The sequence below is a fragment of the Staurois parvus genome, unplaced genomic scaffold (assembly GCF_062004578.1).
Source record: "Staurois parvus isolate SC_StPar_1 unplaced genomic scaffold, SC_StPar_1.0 ptg000887l, whole genome shotgun sequence".
Classification (NCBI taxonomy): Eukaryota; Metazoa; Chordata; class Amphibia; order Anura; family Ranidae; genus Staurois; species Staurois parvus.
The window spans coordinates 1,382,437-1,406,122 of NW_028318683.1; the positions used below are offsets into that span (position 1 = coordinate 1,382,437).

The 23,686-nt window shown below is 44.9% G+C and overlaps 1 protein-coding gene across 2 annotated transcripts in view; it reads right to left on the reverse strand.

The window, feature by feature from the left end:
- The window catches only part of CRB3 (crumbs cell polarity complex component 3), an 81,626-nt gene continuing 57,940 nt past the window's right edge, over positions 1–23,686 (reverse strand). For both annotated transcript variants that reach the window (XM_089656134.1, XM_089656133.1), the window contains exons 3-4: positions 8,694–8,761; positions 1–5,185 (exon numbers count right to left, since the gene is read on the reverse strand). In XM_089656134.1, coding sequence (XP_089512260.1) covers positions 4,982–5,185; positions 8,694–8,761 — 272 coding nt within the window. In that variant the 3' untranslated portion in view covers positions 1–4,981. The remainder of the gene's footprint in view (positions 5,186–8,693; positions 8,762–23,686) is intronic.

The window sequence follows — 23,686 nt, forward strand, 5'->3', positions numbered from 1 at the left end:
TGTCATGAAAATGTTTATTAATATAAAAATGTTAATTTTGATAAGATTAAATATATGTATTTTTTTCATAGGTTAGCATCACTACCTTTGATTTTCTGTGTGCATAAATACAAAAATAATTAGGCTATCTACAATTGTAATATTCATCAACTAACAAGAACACATATAAAAACTGGGAAAAGTTTTAAAAGAGTAGCAGTCACAGACATGGACAATAAAGAATGCCATAGAGTGAGGAGAGGTGAGCTGACGTCAACTTGTCACTTCACAAGCAATTTGGTATCATGGATGAAGGTCACTTTCAGTAGGGGTACCCGAGCCACCACAGATCTCCCAATACTGCTTAAGAAACCTGTCACAAATCTTGGCAATTCAAACAGAACAAATGTATAAAAGCATACGCAGAGGTTACTTTCGTTAGAAGGTCTCATATTTTAGGCCCCTTTCACACGGGCGATAAGGTCTGCCTGTCAGTTTTTCAGATGGACCTGATTGTATGGTCAATGTATTCCTATGGACCAGTGGGTGTAAACAGACACCCGCCTACCTCCAATCGGATCCACTCTACTAAAAAAAAAAAAAAAATGGGGAACCGTCCCCCTCCATCTGTTTACACCCGCCTACCTCCAATTGGATCCAGTCCACTAAAAAAAAAAAAAAATGAAGGGGAACCATCCCCCTCCATCTGGGAGGATTGGATCGGACACCACTGTCCGTTTACACCAAGCCACCCATAGAGCAGAGTGGGCTCTGTCTGTGTCCACTCTGCAGAAATCGAACAGACCTGTCATCCACCCGCTCTGCCCTGATCAGCGGACAGATCCCCTGCTGAGCAAATTGGATTCCACTGTGAAGGAGATTAAGGGGGGATATGAGCTCCATGTATAATATGTAAGGGGGGTTATGATCTCCATGTATAATACATAAGGGGGATATGATCTCCATGTATAATACATAAGGGGGGGATATGATCTCCATGTATAATACATAAGGGGGGATATGATCTCCATGTATAATACATAAGGGGGGGATATGATCTCTATGTATAATACATAAGGGGGGATATGATCTCCATGTATAATACATAAGGGGGGATATGATCACCATGTATAATACATAAGGGGGGATATGATCACCATGTATAATACATGAGGGGGGATATGATCTCCATGTATAATACATAAGGGGGGATATGATCTCCATGTATAATACATAAGGGGGATATGATCTCCATGTATAATACATAAGGGGGATATGATCTCCATGTATAATACATAAGGGGGATATGATCTCCATGTATAAATACATCAGTGGTTCATATACTGAACTCGGTGTAGAGCTATTCACCCTGAGGTCATCACAGAGGACAAGGGGGCACTCTTTATGTCTGAAGGAAAAGAGATTTAATCTCCAAATATGGAAAGACTTCTTCACAGTAAGAGCTGTGAAAATGTGGAATAGACTCCCTCAAGAGTTGGTTCTGGCCAGCTCAGTGGATTGCTGTAGGAAAGTCCTGGATTCTTTCTTGGATACACAGAATATAACTGGATATAACATTTATAGGGAAAGTTGATCCAGGAAATATCCGATTGCCTCTCGGGGGATCAGGAAGGAATTTTTTCCCCAGCAGGAGCAAATTGGATCATGCTTTGCTGTTTTTTTTTGCCTTCCTCTGGATTAATTGTGGGTGTAGGATTATAACTTTTTTTTTTAAAAGTTGAACTGGATGGACTTTTGTCTTTTTTCAGCCAGACTAACTATGTAACTATGTGAAAGGTGCCTAATAGTGCCCATTCATACCTAAGGGTTTGAAAAAAAGCACATGAGCTCCTTTGGGGGTATATTTAGTCCCTGAAGACTTCAACGGGATCACCTGGAAAATGTTTGAAAAGGTGCACAACGCATGTTTTTGTGCAATTTCTTGCCTCTGCCTCTAGTACCTAGCTTTCCATTGACTAAAACAAAAAAACTGACTCTGGAATTTGGATGAAAAATAAATGTGCATTAAAAAAAATGCTCTAAAAGTGCTTGAAGAAGCTCAAGCGTGAACCTAGCCTAAGGTTGAATTTACAAACTATTTCAATTGGTTTTCTCTGAAGGTAACCTCTGCTGGCATATTTTTATTCATATGATGACTCTGAATTGCTTTAGGACAGGTTTGCTGTAAATGTAGTGTAATGGGACATGATGGAGCAGACGTTACATCAGGATGCAGCTTAGTTTGGAGTGACCTACTGCTCCACATTTGGTGATGGGTGAGACGTGGTCATGTAGGTAGCCCACGAAAACTATCCTTCTAGATTACCTCTTAAGGCGATTTCCAACAAAAACTGTAGTTCTCTACTGGCCTAGGACCCCCCCCCCCCCCCCACCTCTGCTATAGAAACAGAGATGTTCTGCAAAGCCCCATTCATAAACAACTTCAGGACCCCTCCACCCCACCCTCAATACCCTGATCTCTGCAGTGCCTAGCAGACTTAGGCTTGGCCATAATCCATACATGTAGACCCACACTGAAAAAAAAACTCAGGGTGGCACTTGAAATTCCTATGTGTCCCAGTTTGATGGTTTACACTGAGGGTTCAGGTTGGGGAGAGCTTTTCAGGCTCAATGCATGCAATATAAGGGAAACCCCCCCCCCTCCCAAAAAAAACAGAGTTCCGCACACCTTCAGGACCGGACAGGTTAGTAGAAGCAACCTTGGCCCTAGCCTGAGGCTGCTTCTACTATAGCGACTGTCCGGTACTGATGGAGTGTGGCACTTGAGGTTGTTTCTTTCCATAAACCCATACATGGATTCCCCCATAAAATCATTACAATTTATGACTGCTCTGCATTACCGGATTTTAGCAGCAGGGGGCTTCTGCACTAGCCCGGAGTGTGTGATGGCGAGGATCTTCTACATTAATGCTCAGCAAGAGCACATAGAAAACTTTCCAGTTTTCCTAGAAATTCACCTTAAGACAAAGTGTAATATCCTTTATGCCCCTTTACCCTGACCTAACCCACCCTCCCCTTCCACAGATGCATACTTGTCCCAAAATGACGGCCGCTGCCTTTGGCATTCGTTTACATCCAGCACAAGTCTCACAGTCCTGACCACGCCTGCACATTACATCTCTATAGATGTCCATGGGGCCAGATCTCACTGTCCTGGCCACGCCTGCACATTCCAGCCCTATAGATGTCCATGGGGCCAGATCTCATTATCCTGGCTATGCCTGCACATTCCAGCCCTACAGATGTCCATGGGGCCAGATCTCACTGTCCTGGCCGTGTCTGTACATTCCAGCCCTATAGACGTCCATGGGGCCAGATCTCACTGTCCTGGCCATGTCTGTACATTCCAGCCCTATAGATGTCCATGGGGCCAGATCTCACTGTCCTGGCCACGTCTGCACATTCCAGCTCTATAGACTTCCATGGGGCCAGACCTCACTGTCCTGGCCACGTCTGCACATTACAGCTCTACAGACATCCATGGGGCCAGATCTAACTGTCCTGGCCATGTTCGATCATTACCAGCCCTATAGAAGTTCATGGGGCCAGCTCCCTTCATCCCATAGAAGTCTATTAGGCAGTAATGCACAGGCGCGGGCCAGTACAGTAAAGACTTTAACTGCTAGATGTAAACAAACACGGCACGGCAAGTACCCATTTATGGAGGGGGAAGGTGGGTCAGGTCAGGGCAAAGGAGCAAAGACAGCACTTATTTCTTCTTAAAGTGCACTTCACCTTCAAGTATGTCATTAAGGCACATGGCAGCTAGTGTTATCCTTAGTATTATGAGAGTACAACCTATCAATTCTCTAACTCAGCCTACAATGTGTGTCTAGGCCAAGTAGTTGTGTTCAGTTCAGCTCGCGATATCACCATGTTTCTACAGGTACATTTTTTTGGATAGATTTCTTGGTTTCAGGTAGATTGGAGCGTGGTTTAATCAACCTCTATCTACACCACAACCACACCAGTGGCAGGCCAAGCTGGCTTTTCGGCTGAGCTACTGTTGTTACTGTCCTGCAGCATCTCTATACATTCCTATCCATCGGATCCAGGAAAAGGTACAGTGCATGGAATTACTGCACTAGGTGCCCTCTAACAGCTTTTATCACTGACCTGTACAGGAATATCATCCTCCATCAACACCATGGTCACCACAGTGATAGGCCAAGCCTAGCTTTCAGCTGAGCCACTGTTTCCATTGGCCTGAAAGATATCCATACATGCCTTTGGAGGACCCCCGAGAGGGTTCAGTGCATGCAAATACTGTACTGTGTGCTCTCTAACAGACACTACATTGGAATATATGGAGATATAGTAAAGTGAACGTCAAGTGGGTAGAGAAAGGAAAGGGGTTATGGGGAGATCTCATCAAGGTCCCACACAGTAGTAAAGGCAGAGGATCAAACTTCCTCCATTTCTTCCAAAACAGGAAAAATAATTTAGGATGGAAAGGCTCTTTAATCTAGTAAACTTAGTAGTCAACTTTCCTTTCCTCCAAAAAAAGAAGTGGCTTTGGTTTTGGCCCCTACAAACCAGCTTCCTAAATACTGCTTGATGACAAATCATGTGAAGACTTTCAGTTCTCCCATGAAGCCCATAGAGAGTGCAGTGACCAGCCTGATGCTCAGTATTCTTCATGAAACACGATCATAATGGTGTGAAGACAAGGACGGTGATGAACCTTTCTTTGGCCCAAGCAATGAAAAAGCAATCCCTACCTGAAGGTATACAAACCACTCTTACAGGTTAGTGCAATGGCTTGCAGTGGTTTGGATGGGTGTTATCAAAAAAAAGTAATGCGCAAAAGTGATGAGTAGACCTCTGACTGTCTGCAGCCATCAGGTAGGTTTTGCTTGATCCAGTGATCTCTGCAGCAAGTCACATGACTGAGTCTCTCTCTCTAAAGCCAACGAGAGTCTCTGGGTGTCTGTCACCTCCTTGAAATCAGAGTCTGTTCTCGGCAGTGAAAGGGGCCTGGTCATATTAGCCGTTCCTCAGGAGGAAGTTTCAAGGCACTGTTGGGTGGTATCCTGGACCCGGTCTGCTCTTCATTGCTTGGCCTGTACGTCCCCTCTGTCTGCCGTTTCTCCTTTACTTTCAAGAGGATGAAGATGAGAATTCCGATTAAGATAAGACCACCCACAACCGATGGGACAATAATGGCTGCCAGTCGCTCGGATTCCTGTAAAAATGAAAGTAAAGAAAATAATCCAAAAACAGGTCAACCTAAAAAATATGGCAACTGTGCCAAGCTCAGTTCTCTCAAACAACCTCAAGGTCAGTGTTAACCACTTTCCATCCTTAGGCCGTTTTTTTAACAGCAGGCGATTCCCTATCAGGTAAAAGTGATCCGAGAGGCTTTACAGGCCACTAGTAAGCCCAGTAAGAATGCGACCGGCTGCATCGGCAACTGATGTTGTACCTCCCACTGTGTGACGCCAGAAACCAGCAGTGATGGGGATTTTGACACTTCCGGTTTCATGTAAAGAAGCCATTACCGGCTTGTGAAAGCATCAGATCACACTGGTATTAGTTTGATCAGAAGCTTTGAAGGCCGGAGGAGAGATCTGGGGTCTAATAGACCCCAGTTCTCTCCAAAAAGGGATCTGTCACAGCCCATGCTATCACATGGGATCTTGTTCATCCCTTTTGATAGCAATAAAGTTGATTAAAAAAAAGTAACCGGTGATCGCACCACACACGTGAGGCATCGCCACAAACATCAGAGCAAGACTAATAATTCTATCACCAGACCTCATGTGTAAATCTAAACCTGGTAACCTTTCGAGGCTTTTAATGTGACACCTATGGTGATTTTTTAGGTAACATCAGGGCTTTTTTTCAGCAGGGATGCAGTTCTGGCACCTTTTGCACTGAATGTATGTAATAGCATGAGGTACTGGGGTGTACTGGAGAGTCTACTGATGCTGGCTGCGGGTGTGTTATATTGTTGCTGGGGAGTCTAATGTTGCTGGGAGGGATCTATTATTGACAGAGCAGTCTATTTTTGCTAGCTGCTGGAGGGTCTTTAGATGCTGGGAGATCTACTGGTGCTGACAGGGGTCTATTGTTGTTGAGGTGGATTTATTGTCACTGGGTGGGTTCTATTGTTGCATAGGAATCTACTGTTGCTGGGGGAATCTATTGTTGCTGGGGGTCTATTGTTGCTGGGGGGGGGGGAGAGTCTGTTGTTGCTGGCTGTAGGGGATATTTGACTACATTTCCTATTATCATTAACAAATTCTATAAAAATTACTTAGCACCACAAAATACTTGGTTCTGTGTTCTCTAAAAGGGGCTGTACTGGGAGGTGGATGGGGGGACCAAGGAACAGTGCTCAGAGGTAAGTAGGGGTGAAGACAAGGAGTAACTCACAAAGGGGGAGTGCCTATTCTCTGAGAAAAAAACCCAGGGTACCGTAGTTTGGTGCCATTCAAAAACCCAGGGTAGGGGAGTTTGGTGCCATTCAAAAACCCAAGGTACCGGAGTTTGGTGCCATTCAAAAACCCAGGGTAGGGGAGTTTGGTGCCATTCAAAAACCCAGGGTAGGGGAGTTTGGTGCCATTCAAAAACCCAGGGCAGGGGAGTTTGGTGCCATTCAAAAACCCAGGGCAGGGGAGTTTGGTGCCATTCAAAAACCCAAGGTACCGGAGTTTGGTGCCATTCAAAAACCCAGGGTACCGGAGTTTGGTGCCATTCAAAAACCCAAGGTACCGGAGTTTGGTGCCATTCAAAAACCCAGGGTACCGTAATTTGGTGCACTGTGTGCAGTTTTAAAGAGTGACATATTAGATATCTATTTACTTGGCATAACATCTTTTATGGTTTAACAAAAAAAAAATGGGCATTATATTGTGTTTGTGTTCACTAAAACTCATTAAAGTGTATTTTTTCCTGGAAATCTGCATTTGATAAACTTCTGCGCAAATATCGTACAACATAAAAAAAATTGCAACAACCATTTTAATCTCCAGGGTTGGTCCTGCTTAAAAATATACGTGTTTGGGTGGATTATAAGTAGTTTTCCAGCAAACAAAATGCAGATTTTTGCAGGTGTGACAGAAATGTCAGAATTGGCCCAGACTGGAACTGGTTAAAGTGGAGCCAGTCCCGCTGATATACTCCATCCCTCGAGCTGGAAACTGAGTTGCAAGGGTTTTTTTGGGGGAGATGGGGAGCGAGTACCAATTTTTTTTTTCAAGTGGTACCTGCTCCCACTTCTGTAATCCTCGTCCCTTGTCCTGCTCCCTCCCCTGCCCCAGCCTCTAGGGACACGTCACACATCCCCCCAGAGGCTGCAGGATCATTCAAAAAGCACCGAAGCAAGCTCCTGAATGCGCAGTGGATGGCAGCACCAGGGACCTGCAGCAGTAAGAAGAACTGGCTACGGGAGGACAGTGCTGGACACCAGACATTGACATCTACCTGATTCTTAATAAAAGTCAGCAGCTACAGTATTTGTGAAAATAATATCGGTGTGTTGTTGCACCCCCTAGTGGAGGTAAGGCAGGCCATAGATTATGCGATTTTCTTTCTTTCCACCACGGGTTGCAGGAAAGAAAATGGCTCAATTGATGTTGATGGGGGAATACCTCCCACAGAGCGAATGTGTTTTCCCGTCTGGGGGCACGGGAAACGGTCACTGGCAGTAGCTATAGCCGCTGGCAATAACTGCATGTAAAAATCCGACATGCTGGTTGTAACCAAGTCAATCAGCCGGCCCATACATGGCTCGAATGTCAGACGGCCCCTGCTGAACAGGCCAAGATTCGAATCATCTACAGCCGGCTTTAGAGTGACACTAAACTGTGGTCTACAAAAAAAATGTCAATTCAAGCATGCATTCTTATAGTCATGGCCAAAAATACTGGCACCCCTGCATTTCTGTCAGATGATTCACCACTTCACCCAGAAAATTATTGCAATTACAAATGTTTAGGCATTCTCATGTTTATTTCTTTTGTTTGTATTGGTATGCATTAAAGTAATAAACCCCTACTACCTGTTACCCTCCCCCTGCCCACCTCTACCCCTTGTCCCTAAGCGCTTAACAGAGTCTTGAGACGGATCCAGCGCCATCCTGGATGCAGCCCCGCTCTCCTCTCTTCATTATCTCTTAGGAGACACGGAGAGCAGTGTGAGCCATAGGCTCCTGCTACTGTCAGTCAAACTCCTGGGGGTGGGAGCTGGAGGGGGAGATGGGGGTGGATATGGCTTGCCAAAGCTGTGTGTCTATGGATGCACACAGTCCAGCTTGGGAGCTCGGCAGTATGGGTGCCCCCTTAGCATCTGGTTTGCTGAGGGGACACTTGGAAAGAAAAGGAACAAATGGCAAAGGCAGGGAAGGCAAGGTAAAGGACCACAATACCGATCCACACAGCAAGAAAGTATAAATACTTTGTTAGGGATCTATTTACTCAACCTAATTCACTATATTTTACCAAAAAATTGGCAATTATACTGTGTTTGTGCGCACTAAAATAGACACTACCACCATTATAATCTGCAGGGTGAAAAAAATTAGTTTGGGAGTTTTTAACTAATCTTCTGGTCTAAAATGCGCATGCACGCACACACGCAGGCACGCACGCACCTGACAGTGTAAAAGCAAAAAAAAATTGCTGAATAACCTCCATTTGGGGCTAAAGTATAAATATACATCCCGCTGAATCATAAGGCTCCCCACTTACTGTAAGTCGGTTCTGTGATGGAGTGGTAGCCATGGTAGTTGTGGTAGCCGTGTCATTTCCATCTTGAGCTGCACAGAAACCAAAGATGTTAATAGAATGCCGACAACCAAAACTTACATTCATAAATATGATGACATGAGACGTGTGGGAATCCCCACAGCAGCCAACCAGATTTCACCTTCCTGTACTTCAGCTGATGAAAATGCGCAATTCTGCTGTTAGGCTACGTTTACACTAGCTTTGTTTTCAAGCGGCAGAATGGCGTTTGGGAAGCGTTTTTACCGCTTCCCAAACGCCTCGGACAATTCTGCCCATTGCAGCACATGGTGCTGTTCTAACGGGAGCGGTAGCGGCGCGGTGCAGCAAAACGGACGCCTCTGTTCGAGTCAGGAGGCGTTGAAGCCTCCTATTCTACCCTATGGTGCCACTCCGCAAACGCCCGGCGGTTGCGACATGGTTGCGGAGCGGTAACACCATTCACACTTCATTATAGGCGTTTGTGGGGTGTTTTTAACGCTCGACAAATGCCTAGCAACTTCCGCTGAACCGCGCATGCGGCGTTTGCGGAGCGTTTGCCGATCGTTAAAAAACCGCTCCGCAAACGCCGGACCAACGCTTGCTAAAACAGTCAAGTGTGAACGAGCCCTTAGAGACAAAGTGGCAGTGGCAGGGTTGCTGAAAAGGCTTCTCCGTGTCCCTTGTAGACAAACACAGCTAGATGGCGCCCTGTCGCTGACCCAACTACTCCTGAATCTATGAAGTGATGAGATGAGAGGGGCACCCTGCTGCTTCAGCTACATGGGGAGACATTCCATAGGGACTATTTTGTCAAACTGTCAGCAGCAGGATCAATAGCAGGACACTCATCAGCATTAAGTGCAGTTAAAACAATTCTATCGATAATTTACTGCTGACTGTGTCTATTGGGTAGTACAAGGTAATTACTTAAAGCCCAACTCCGGGACTTGGTTTAGATACTTTAAAATGTAACTAAAGCCAAAAAACTAAATTACATACAGTATATGCTTCATATTTACATTTTCAATTGTTTCATCCTGCTTCTTTAAAATTCTGTCCATATCCGGGGATCCCTGTTGCCTCTATGAGACTGATACATGCGATTTGTGTTGCCACCTGATGGGCTATTGACTTACACTGGAAGTCCAATACTGTACCCTTGGCCTCCGTTTTACACAGGGTTGATGCCGTGATGCTCATGGAACGAATTCATTATACTTTACTGGATGGGATGCACTTATTTTATAAAAAATGGGAATCATGGAGGGATAGTAGACATTTATTGCATGATTAACCACTTGAGCTCCAGAGGATTTACCCCCCTTAATGACCAGGCCTCTTTTTGCTACTTGGCGCTGCACTAATTCAACTGATAATTGCGCGGTCATGCAATGCTGCACCCAAACGAAATTTACGTCCTTTTTTTCACACAAATAGAGCTTTCTTTCGGTGGTATTTGATCACCTGTGCGCTTTTTATTTTTCACGCTATAAACATAAAAAGGCCAAAAATTTTGAAGAAAAACAATATTTTTTACTTTCAGCTATAAAAAATATATAGTAAACTCAAAGTTGGTTATAAATTTAGGCCAAAATGTATTCTGCTCCATGTTTTTGGTAAAAAAATCCCAATAAGTGTATATTGATTGCTTTGTGTGGAAGTTATAGCGTCTACAAACTATGGTATAGATACTGCAATTTACGCCATTTTTCTGCTATACAGCGCTGCGCTAGTTTATTGGACAATTGCGCGGTCATGCAATACGGTACATAAATGAAATTTAAATCCTTTTTTCCCCCACAAATTGAGCTTTCTTTTGGTGGTATTTGATCGCCTGTGCGGTTTTTATTTTTTGCGCTATAAAAAAAAAAAGGCTGACAATTTTGAGGAAAAAAAAACAATATTTTGGACTTTTTGCTATAAAACATGTCCAGTAAAAAAAAATGCAAAAATCTAATTTAGTCATAAATTTCTGCCAAAATGCATTCTGCGACATGTCTTTGCTAAGAAAAACCCAATACGTGTAAATTAATTGGTTTACGTGAAAGTTATAGCGTTTACAAATGGCGGGAAAGATACTGGGATTTTTAGGGTTTTTTTTATACTAATAATGGCGGCGATCAGCGAATTATGGCGGCGATCAGGGACTTATGGCGGGACTGCGGCGGACATTTTAACATTGGGGGGTACTGACTTGGGGTCACTGACATCCCCAAAAACACTAATACAGTGATCAGTGCAAAAAAAACAAAACTGACACTGTACTAATGGCAATGGGGAGGAAGGGGTTAACTTTATTTTGCAGGGAAGGGTTATAGGAGTGAGGGGAGTGTTTTACTAGGGGGCGGGGTGTGTACTGGGAGGGACAAGGCTGATCGAGAAAGAGAAACTCTTCTTTCTCGATCAGCTCGTCCTCGAGCTGACAGGGAAGTGACAGACAGCACAGCTACTGCAGCTGTGCTCTCTGTCATTGTTTGCCGCCGATCGCCGGAACATAGCCGCTAACGAGCGGCTGTGACCCGGCGACTGACATCTGCGGCGGTGATCCGCGGGACAAATAGGGCGGGCGGGCGCGCGCCCCCTATTTGTTTACAAAACACACGTCTTAAAACGTGGTTTTGCCTGTGAGTGCCGCCCTGCCGCCGTATATGTACAGTGGCTGGGCGGCATGCGGGTAACAACATTCCAAGTGAAGGTTGACTGGCATATACTGTTGACAGGTGTATCATTCAGCCTACTTTATTGTCTACATATTTCATGTACTTGCAATCTATTCTTTTCTATTTCCTCTCTTTTTTATGTTCATATACTTTTCTGCATTGTATCTTTCAAAAGTGCTTTGTTTTTGCTGTGAGAATCATTTGAAAATGTACCGTTGTTTTACAGTTTACTTTTGCAAAATAAAACCGTTTGTAAACAAAAAAAATTCTGTCCATATCTAGTCCCTTAAAGCGGAGTTACACCTTAAAAAAAAAAAAAAAAAAAAAGAAGGTCAGCAGCCACAAAAATTGTAGCTGCTGACTTTTCAAATACAGCCACTTACCTGCCCCGGGGTCCAGCGGTGTCCTCACCATGGCTGGTTTCACCGATCGTCTTCTCTCTCTGGCAGCAGCATCTTCAATGTAGGTACCCGGTTGTGACAGCTTGCGGCTTTACAGCCGGGTACCCACTGTGGATGAGCGAGAAGCGCTGCGCTTTGTGAAAGGCCCCGTAGACTTCTGGGACCTTTCATGTGTCCCAGAAGACTACTGGGAGGGAGGGGAGGACAACTTCCGCTTCCCTAGGTGAAAATTCGGGTACCCGTTCTCCCCCCCTGCTCCCCAAAGGCGTCAATCCCTAATGGGGAGCAGGGCAAAAAGGCTTAAAGTGGAACTTCCCCTTTTGGGTGGAGCTCCGCTTTAAAATTGCTCCAAAGATCTCCATCTATATTCATGTCTTTTAAGCCTGTGACTACAATTAATTCTTCTCTCTTATAATCCCCCTTTGTATCACCCATTTAGATGCACTGAGAACTGACTACAAGTGTAATGACAAGTGATGAGCCAGTGTGAAAGAACACATTCTAGGCATCCCTTTAGACAAATATGTTCCTCCCCGCTGGCCCCCCGGGTGATGTTGACTTTGGCTGTGCTTGATTATTGTTCAAAAAGAAAGTATGATATGTAGTCAATCAATGCAGTCAACCAACCAATGGGAAGACTGCTAAAGGCTACAGCAGCCATTCTTAACCTTTTTACCCCCTAGGAACCCTTGAAATAATTTTTAGGTCTTGGGGAACACCTGCTTAAACCAATTAATTGGGGGCCAGTGGGAAAAATGTCTATTACATTGATCTATTACATTGGGAAGAATGCACCTTTGGGCTTTTTACATTGTGTATTAGAATCTGCAGCAAATCAGATACAGCCCACCTCATTGCCTGGCTGGAGGGCTTTCAGCATCATTTAGCACTTTCCTCCCCAGCCTGACTGTCCCTGGCTCACCCCTTTCACTCATTGGATTTCAGCTATGGAGGCTCAGCTTCACATGTGGGCATTACCAGAGCTTCCATCATTCAAGAAGCTATGTACAGCACCCTGCAGGCCCCTCCCAGCAGCTCTGATCTACCTGCACTTCACAGAGAAGCACAGAGACCCAGTGGTGATAGCACTGGATCTAAAATAAGTTATGTATTGAAAACAGAAAGCTTTTCTTTAATAATTTAATTAGCATATATATGAAGAGGAAGGGAGGAACCGGGGTAGACAGATTAAGCTTTAACTGGGCTGTCTTGCTAAATAAAACAAAAGCAACCATACAGAATATACAAACCAAGTCAACTGAATGACAGTTAAATCCTGAGCGAACAACACAAAATGAAAACTTGCTGAAAACACACGATGGCATTGCTATGGAGGCTTTCACGTCCCGTCCAACCCCAAGATGCCAATCCCCATCTCTTTACTAATCATGGATGACCTTGGCAAGGACTGCCAAATCTTTATTCTTCCTTGGAGCAACACAGCAATTTCTTCTAGAACACAATGTTTCTAAATATCATTAACCTTCCTAGACGCCATACCTGGAGGGCATATGTAGCAATCCTGGTACAGGTAAAGTCATGCAACATGTAAGTCATGGGGCATGGAGGAAACAAAGAAAAAAAAACTGCTTTGTAGGAGGTATAGTTTCTGGTAGTATTTAAAGTGACACTAGTCTATAGTTTTAATTACACTCCTTGCTACTTTATTAAATTCACCTGTGATGGGAGTCACTTTGGGTGGGGGGCCCATGGAACCCAGCTCCCTTTGGAGAGGTGGGGAGACCCCTGTCTCAGCTCCCCATATCACTTTTATGTGTAAGTCACCCTGTGCCTGTTAGGGGTACAGGGTGATCTGTCCTAATATTGTGTAGACATGTCTAGGAGATAGGTGGGGTGGGGGTTGTGGATTGTTTGGTGTTATGTGGTTGCATCCCATTGTTCTATTGTGTGTCTTGCTTGGGAGCAAACTATTATAGGATGTATGTGTTTATGTGTATTGGCTTGGTGGTGGTGGTGGTGGTGGTGGGGGGGGGGGGGGTGTCTCTAGCAGCCCTCCCTCCTGATGGGACTGTCTGTTGATGTGTCTCTTGTTACTAAATGTAGATTGCCCCGCTCTGTGTCATTATGCAGGGAGGGGGGATTGTTCCATATATCTTGTATTTATGTAAAAATAAAGGAGTTCCGTGTTCAGACATACTGGTGTCATCTAGTCTTGTATGGTCTGCTGTGGTGTCTGTGGTCGGTGTTTGGACAGGGAAGCAGTATGCTAATGGGAGTACCCAAAAGCAGACTGCGGTAGTTTCCGTTACAACACCCATTAAGTCCCCACAAAGGGGAGCACATTGTCATTCTATGGCAGGTTGTGGCTGAATGCTGTACAGTACGGCATTCACATTTAGGGTTCTATGTGTTCAGGGATGAATCCTCAGAATGCAGAAGACCAATGTTCCTGGCATTCCTCCCTGAATGCTTAGAGCCAAAATCCATGTGCCATTCATAACAGCACCTAGATGTCCCTGTGTGCAAGAAACCCTGTGCTGAAGCCATTTTGTAATCAGTGGTCCCCAAACTTTCTAAACAAAGGGCTAAATGAGAGGAATTCTGCCCCATTCGTTGGTGTCCGCGGGGAGGGATTCGGCCCCATCTTTGGTGTCCGCAGGGAGGGATTCGGCCCCATCCTTGGTGTCCGCGGGGAGGGATTCGGCCCCATCGCAGGAGCCCGCGGGGAGGGATTCGGCCCCATCGCAGGAGCCCACGGGGAGGGATTCGGCCCCATCGCAGGAGCCCACGGGGAGGGATTCGGCCCCATCGCAGGAGCCCGCGGGGAGGGATTCGGCCCCATCGCAGGAGCCCGCGGGGAGGGATTCGGCCCCATCGCAGGAGCCCGCGGGGAGGGATTCGGCCCCATCGCAGGAGCCCGCGGGGAGGGATTCGGCCCCATCGCAGGAGCCCGCGGGGAGGGATTCGGCCCCATCGCAGGAGCCCGTGGGGAGGGATTCGGCCCCATCGCTGGTGCTCGTGGGGAGGAATTCGGCCCCATCGCTGGTGCTCGTGGGGAGGAATTCGGCCCCATCGCCGGTGTCCGTGGGGAGGAATTTGGCCCCATCGTTGGTGTCCGTGGGGAGGAATTCGGCCCCATCGTTGGTGTCCGTGGGAGAAATGATGTCCCTCATTGGAGTCAGCGGGAACCATTATGTTCCATCATAGGGTGTCAGCAGACAAAATTATGCCCCTTTCATTGGTGTCCATAGGAGGAATCATGTTCCTTCATTAGCATCAGTGGAAGGAATAATTCCCAATTGTTGGCATCAGTAGGAAGAATAGTGCCATGGGCTGTCATTTGAAGACCACTTCTGTAAGTCATTAGAACTGAAAAAGTGGCTTGGATAAGCTACAAAATGTCTTCAACTTAATTTCCCCAAACCGTGTTTTTAGGCATTGAGGCATATTGTTTTCTGATCTGAATGCCGCCCACTGCTTTCAGTGCTGAATAGTTGATTAAATTATCTGAATACCTGGCAACTACTTGTAAATGTGCACACTATACAGCCCTTACTCCATGTTTCAGCGTTCATACATCAGTACCGTTTGTAGGACCATAAGGCTGGGAATAACCTGATCCGTTTAGTCTTTTTTGGTGAGACTCGATGTCTGATATTTACCAAGCATGGATAAATGAGAACCTTTATTCATTTGGAGAGACAAGAGGATTGTGAATCAGAAAAACAGGCTGCATCTAGAGGCATCAGGACCTGTTGAACTCCAAACAAAATGTATCTTTTTAGGTATGGAGAGAGTAGGGATAGGTTAAAGTGATATTAAAGCTTTCTTTTTTTAAAAAAAAATAACAAACATGTTATACTTACCTGCTCTGTGTAATGGTTTTGCATTAGATAAGTCATTTTTAGGAGGGGGGTGATCCTTTTTCCAAATCAGCGATTCTGTTTTTTGGTATTTTTTTTTGACATGTTGGTTTTATATCTATCTTACACTTGGATTTGAAAAGTTGCATTGAGTAAATACAGCTGAATAAAACAAAAACTGTGTGTCTTCATTTCAGTCTGCAAAGCAACAAAAGGTGATTATTTTAAAGGGGGGGGGGATCGTTTCTATACCCACTGTATATATCTGGATCTACTAGCCATTCTGACAAGCACTTTTCCTGAAGGTGACCTACGCTAATGCATTTTTTCCCCATCATATGCTCAGATTGTATTGCCAAGAATTGTTGCGGGTTTGAAGTTTACACCAGCAAGCCTTTCATCTTTGGTGACATGCTTGCCAAGAGTCTTACTCATCTGGAGGGATGCTGGGGGGGAGAATATAATGTTTGTATTACAACTGTGGTCGTTGTGTAGGAACCAAGCTCGCAATAGCCACAATCAAGCTGCGAACTGCTGGGTCCTCGAATTCTCCATTCGTCAGGTATGTGATCTGATACAACATGACCAAGCAAAGGGAGCTCCAGAGGAGTCACCCATACCCTGTACCAGCCTTGTTAGCAGCTCTGCTGTTTATCTTCTCTGAAGGGTGTGGTTGTCCTCTCTGCCTGCAGGCCAAGCAGTAAAAATCTAGTGCCAGGCTGCCTATGCCTGCACACTAACCCCTATAGACATGAATGGGAAATAGCCTCTGCAGTATGTGTAGTGTACTGGAAGGCTAGAACAACTTGCTACCCGTGTCCTCTGTCTGTTAAAACTGTGGTCACCCCGACTCATAAAACATGCACTCAGATCCATATAACGGATATGAATGTAGCAGAAATTTAAGCTACCGGCCCATTCACACAGCTGTGTCCATGGTCTAATTTTTGCCGCATTTTATGCGGTACACGTGTATGTTTGTGTGATCATTTACATGCATATCACGTATGTGAACATGGTACTGCTGTCGCGGCCTGGTCTAGTGCACGAATGGGCAGTGGTGGCACAAGCGAAAGGCCACAGTCCCTATGCACTTGTGCTGCTGCCTAGTGAATTCAGGGCCAAAGGGAGATGTAAACAAAGAACGAATGGGTAACAGCGGCAGCACAGTCAAAAGGGAGATGTAAACATAAAGAATGAGTGGGCAACAGTGGCAGCACAGTCAAAAGGCCAAAATCATTCTGTGTAGCTGCCTAATGAATTCAGGGCATGAGGAAGATTTAAACAAAGAATGAATGGATAGCAGCAGCGGCACAGTCAAAAGGTCGAAGTTATTCTGTGTAGCTGCCTAATTAATTCAGGGCATGAGGGCGATGTAAACAAAGAACGAATGGGTAGCAGAAGCGGCACAGTCAAAAGGCCGAAATCATTCTGTGTAGCTGCCTAATGAATTCAGGGCATGAGGGAAATGTAAACAAAGAACGAATGGGTAGCAGAAGCGGCACAGTCAAAAGGCCAAAGTCATTCTGTGTAGCTGCCTAATGAATTCAGGGCATGAGGGAGATGTAAACATAAAGAATGAGTGGGCAGCAGTGGCAGCACAGTCAAAAGGCCGAAATCATTCTGTGTAGCTGCCTAATGAATTCAGGGCATGAGGGAAATGTAAACAAAGAACGAATGGGTAGCAGCGGCGGCACAGTCAAAAGGCCAAAGTCATTCTGTGTAGCTGCCTAATGAATTCAGGGCATGAGGGAGATGTAAACATAAAGAATGAGTGGGCAGCAGTGGCAGCACAGACAAAAGGCCGAAATCATTCTGTGCAGCTGCCTAATGAATTCAGGGCATGAGGGAGATGTAAACAAAAAATGAGTGGGTAGCAGCGGCGGCACAAGCAAAGGCTGAATTCATTCTGCACGTGTGCGGTTTCCTACACATTGTTGATATGTGAACACTTACATGCAAATCATATAAACAGAACAAGCCATGTGCGCTGCCTAGTGGATTCAGGACTGTGTGGAGATGTAAATATAAACAATGTGTGGGCAGTGGCGGGGACACAGGGAAAAAATGACCTGGTGTTCAGTCATTCTACTCCCGCCTAATGTAGAACTCATTTGAGACTTTCAGGGCTGGCTAAGGTAGAGGTATTAACAGCAAAGTGTAAGCCCATACACCCCTCGGCTCATACAGGCATAGGTGCGGATAGATATGTATGACATCAGGTGCACTACGGACCACTTGTTATGCAGGATCTGCTTGCTGCCAGAAAAATCCTGCAAAGATTCACAAGCTCTTGTGAATTAGGCATCTCTGAATAGTAAAAAAAGGGGTTCTAATTCTTCCTTACTCTTTCCAAAACGAAGAAAAAACAAATTAACTGGGCTAATCTTCTAACGTATGGCCAGCTTAAAGCTCCATGCACACTAGCGTTTTTTTAAGCACCTAGAAGCTGTTATTAGCTTTTCTTTTCTCCTCCTAGAAGCTAAATAGTGTTCTATGTGTTCATGCACACTACTTTACGCTTTTAGCATTTTTTTGAGCTTTAGCGTCTAGGAGCAGAAAAAAAATAGTTTTTGTAGAATACTTTGGAGCGTATTTCCAGCAGAAAAAAAAAAACCGCTAAGCACTCCTAAAAACGCTACTAAAATGCTCCTAACAGCTTTTTTCTACATGTACTGTAAAAAATGCTTATAAAACACTAACGCTCCTAAAATGCTACTAAAAGCGTTATTGCCAGCGGTTTTTATCCAGCGTTTTTTTTTTAGCTAAAAAACCCCGCTAGTGTGCATGGTGCCTTAAGCTGGTCATACATTAGAAGATTTTGGAATGAACATTCAAATGAATATTTGTCTGAACATTCAAAGTACATTAAATGACTTGACAAATGACGTTTGAAAATACTTTGAAATATTGTTTTCTTTTAACATTTGATTTTGGAACAAATGAACTTCCTCTAATAAAAACCATACAAGGCTCTCAAGGCTTTGGACATCTTTTTATGTCCTTTTCCATGTTTATAAACTTCCATTACCTTGTTACGCAGGACTTTTGACAGTTCTTTTCTGCTCCCCATGGCTCAGGATCTAGCCTAGTCAGCGCTTCCACGTAAGAGCTAACAAACTCACTGACTATTTATACTCTGACACTAATTGCAATTTATAAAGCCACAGATGTGAGACATTAACCTCTAATTGGCATTGTAACCCGTTTGTGTCCCCTTGTGTGTCTGTACCAGGGGCGGACTGACCATTCAAGCACTTGGGCACTGCCCGAGGGCCCGTGGTCAGTAGGGGGCCCCATGAGATGCCCCAGATACCTTTCTTAGGCTTTTTTGGGTGTGGTTTGAGTGTTGGCGAGGACACAGGGGCCCCATGATTTCCACGTCCCCGGGGGCCCCATGAGTTGTCAGTCCGCCCCTGGTCTGTACCAAGGACAAACTTTCCAGGGGAGGGAAACTTCTGATCCGGGCCATTTGGGTGATTTCTGTTATTATGATTTAAAAAGGAGCCAAACAACTATTTGATAATAAATGGCTTCATATGATCATCATCCTTCAATAAAAGAGCATTTTGTGGCATGATCAGTCATATTTTCAATATCAATGGCAAAATTTCACAATTTCTGCCAGGGTGTGCAAACTTTTGAGCACAACCGTACACACAGAAGATCACTCATTTGAGAAACATTTTCCACCCCGCTTTTTCATATTGTCTCATCACTGCGATCAAAAATGAATGTCCATTTTGCCCCACTATTAGATATCAAATGAATGTTCTTAAAACAAACCTTCAAATCATTTCTACAAGTGTATGGCCAGCTTAGGTTGTCTGTGAGGAAGTAAAGTTAAAGGGGCAATACGACATTTTCCTTCCACCTTTCTTTTCACGACAACGTGAGACGAATTGCTGTGTCTTATGGCAAGTGGAAGTGTGACTGATGGCGGTATGGATCCTTTATGGGGATTTCCATACACAAGTGTGGCTTGACCTCCTTCATTTCTGAGGTCCAATGATTTGGTAAGACTCTTTGCTTTTGGTGGTGGAGAGCATGTCGCGGAGGAGTCTCACTTCTGATGTTGAAAGAAGGCACTTTTGAGAGGACCATTTTGCACTTTCTTGGACTTTATTTGACCACTTGTTTCCTTCCAAGCTTTGGCAGGTTTCATTTTGGAGGACACAGTGCTGCAAATTTTATAGTGGATTGTACATATCTTGTAAATATAAGTATAAAAAGCAAGCGCTAGTATAAATGATCTTTTCTTCCCGAATCAAATTAGTGGTATGCTCCAGAGAATCTTCAAATACCTCAAAGAAAAAGATCTCAACATAGTATATTACCCCAAATATTAAAATAAAGTGCCACACGGGATCCCTGTTGAAAAAGTCCGGATGTGACGAAACGCGTCCGGGGCATGTGACGTGGTGACGTATTGACGTTTTTCCGGAAGTGCCGTGGTGGCCATTTTGGGTTCTAGAACACGCAGCTGTTCCAACCCTGGAGACTTCCATTTTTGCCTGGCTCTCCTTCAGAGTGGTATGGTGATTTAAAAAGAGTTACCGCTAAGGAGTGGGGTCTTTTTGGACTATCTCACTATATGGAAGCTGTTTTCATCAAATTTCAATGTAATTTGCTACAATAAAATATGTTTATCTTTTAATATACATACTGATCCCTGGTCTGTTTATGAGGTCTATGGGAAATGGTTGGAGAAGATGGGAGAACAATGTTTGGAGGCATTCTCATCTATACTATGGATCCTATGCTGATTGTATCTATGTTGGGGTAATTATGCACTCTTTATATTGTGTGCAGTGGAGTTACTAATTGAATTATTAGAGTCCTGAGATCTCACGATTGCTGTGGCACTTTTTGTGTATCTGCATGTGACACGTGTGGCACTTTATTTTAATATTTGGGGTAATATACTATGTTGAGATCTTTTTCTTTGAGGTATTTGAAGATTCTCTGGAGCATACCACTAATTTGATTCGGGAAGAAAAGATCTATTGGGAAATCACTTGCAAGAATTTTTTTTGGATATTTTGGACTTTAGGTGTATGGGACTTTACATTTATATTTTTGTTTATTTAAGTTTGCTTACTATTATTATTATTTTTGTACTTCAGGGGAAGGAATGCTAAGTAACTTATTGGGGTTTTGGTAGAGGAATTGAGTGCTAATTTTTGTAAATGTCAATATTGGTGATAAAGTGCAACAGCGCTAACATGGAGCGCAATAGAAAGTGATCAGTGCAAAGTCCTGAATGGACGAAAGATTAATGACATAAATGCACAGTATAAACGTACATAGTTCATAAAACTGCTTCCATAAATAAGTGCTTATTTCTTCCAATGCGTGCAGATGGTACGTGGCTCCTCCACATACTCAATGAAATATGGTGCTCGTGACTCCTTGTGGTATAGGCAAAAAGAGGTGCGCTTGCACTCACCAGACACACAACCAATTTCTGCATGTAAAAGTATTCCTGTCGGTCATCTGGACATCGATGGGGATATGGAACTCCTCAGGTACTCGATACACCCTTAACCAGACTTCAGACCTCTCCGCAGGACCCCCACAGTAAAGGGGATAAACCCTTGGTATGGATATCACAGCCACCGATGCTGACCACCAGGCTGAGGCCACTAAATTCAGATGTAGAGACTTTGATTACAACACACCAAACAATTGCTGGCAGCCCAGAAGGTGACCAGCATTCAGTACATATCTTGTGTCTGGTGTGACAGTGCAAAGCCCTGCCACTGTGAAAATGTTGGTGAAAGCGAAACAGGGCTCGCACATGTGCATGACTCCACAATGTCAGTTCTGAGCGGAGAAAGGTGCTTTTTCATCTTTCTTCAGGTTTTGTATGGATCAAGGTCTAGAGCCCAGAGACTTCAAATTGCCTTGGGTCAGAAGACATCTTCAACCCAGTGTCCGGGTCTTGTTAAAGACCAGCAGGGTGTGTGTCCAGGTGCACACAGTCCCTAGAATGAAGGCATGAGGACAGCACAGGGATCCCATTTTGAAGACAGGGCTCCACCTGAGGGACAGGAGGTCTTTGTCCTGGAGTCAGTAAGGCTTTATGGGGCAGCCAGATGTGTATGTCTGCTCAGGGCAGGCGTAGTGACCGAGTTCAAGTAGCTGCGTACAATGGTCTGGGGGATCAGACCTAAGGAATTGGCTTGAGGCCTGAAACAGCCATGTGGCAAGAGTAAAGCAGGCCATACATTGGTTGAATTGGTTGTAAATCGAAAACATCGTTGGTTCTGTAATCCGAAGGTGCCGCCAAGGATTTTAAAAAATCTGTCGTTTTTTACGCATTTTCCAGCATGCCCGATAAACAAAATGGGGAGGAACCACGAAAATCATCCATTGCCCCAATAACAGCCAGCCATTGCCTCAATAACAGAGCGAAAATCGGCCGATTATTCTTAGGTCCGATTTTCATACGAAAAAATAGTTCGAAAATCGACCCATGTATGGCCGGCCTAAGCCAGGATTGTGAAGTCTTGTTTTTCAATGTAGGCCCTTTTCACACGGATAATTTCATTAGATCCGCCTGTCAGTTTTTTCGGGTGGACTTGATCGGATGGTATGGACCAGCAGGTGTAAATGGACTTATGTCCGTTTACATTCATCTACCTCCAATCCGATTCAGTCTGCCAGATCAGATCGCAAATCTAAAACATCCTTCTATTTTTAATCCGATGGTGTCACCAAGGATTTAAAAAAAATCGGTCAATTTTCACGAATTTTCCAGCATGCCCGATAAACGAAATGGGGAGGAACCACGAAAATCAGCCGGTGCCATTGCCCCACTAACAGAGCGAAAATCGGCCGATTATTCTTAGGTCCGATTTTCATACGAAAAAAAACGTTCGAAAATCGACCCATGTATGGCCGGCCTAAGCCAGGAGGATGAAGTCTTTTGTTTTTCAATGTAGGCCCTTTTCATACGGATGATTCCATCAGATCCGCCTGTCAGTTTTTCAGGTGGACCTGATCGGATGGTATAGACCAGCAGGTATAAATGGACTTATGTCCCTTTACATTCACCTACCTCCAATCCAATTCAGTCTGCCAAAAAAATAAAAACCACGGAAGGGGATCTGTTCCCCTCTGTCTAGGCCAGGGGTAGACAACCTGTGGCTCTCTAGCTGTTGTGGAACTACATTTCCCATGAGGCATTGCAACATTACAAAACTGACAGCTATGACTTGCAGATGCATGATGGAACTTGTAGTCCTGCAACAGCTGGAGAGCCGTAGGTTGCCTACCCCTGGTCTAGGCAGATTGGATCAGAGGGCAGTTGGTAATAAGTGGACAGCCGGTATGTATACACCCGACCAGAGGCGGACTGACCATTTGGGAACTCGGGCACTGCCCAAGGGCCCAGCGTCAGTAGGGGGCCCCATGGAGATGCCCCTGGTACCTTTCATAGGTTTTTTTGGGTGTGGCTTGAGTGTGGGCGAGAACACAGGGGCCCCATGATCCCCTATTGCCCGGGGGCCCCATGAGTTGTCAGTCCGCTCCTGCACCTGACCACCCATAAAGCACAGTGAGCCAAGTCTGTGTCCGTTCTGCATAAACGGAGCGGACACGGACCGGCTTTGCTCTGGTTAGCCGGGGAGATCAGTGAACAGAATCCCCTGCTGATCGAAGCAGATTCCACCCATGTCTGAAAGGGGCCTAACAGTAATGGTAAAAGCCCCTGCATGGGGTAACTCATTTCTATGTGAAATTTTTACCGTTTTGTTTAATAAAAGTGGGCCAGCGAACCCTTAACCCCCCTGGCGGTATTCCTGAGTGTAGCTCGGGGTAAAGTTTCAGTACCACAAGCGGTAACCCCGAGCTGCACTCGGGATTACCATGCAGCGCTGCTCCGGGATCCCTCGATCACTTACCTTGTCCTGCGCTCCCGCGATGTCCCTCCTGCAGTGTCCCCGGCAATGTAATCCGGCGGATGCCGGCATCTGTCATCTGGGTTCCGTCCTCTGCGAGTGTCGGGACGTACGGGGGACGGAACAGCGGGAAATTTGAAAATTACAAAAAGTGACATTCACAAAAATCACTAAAATCACATAGTA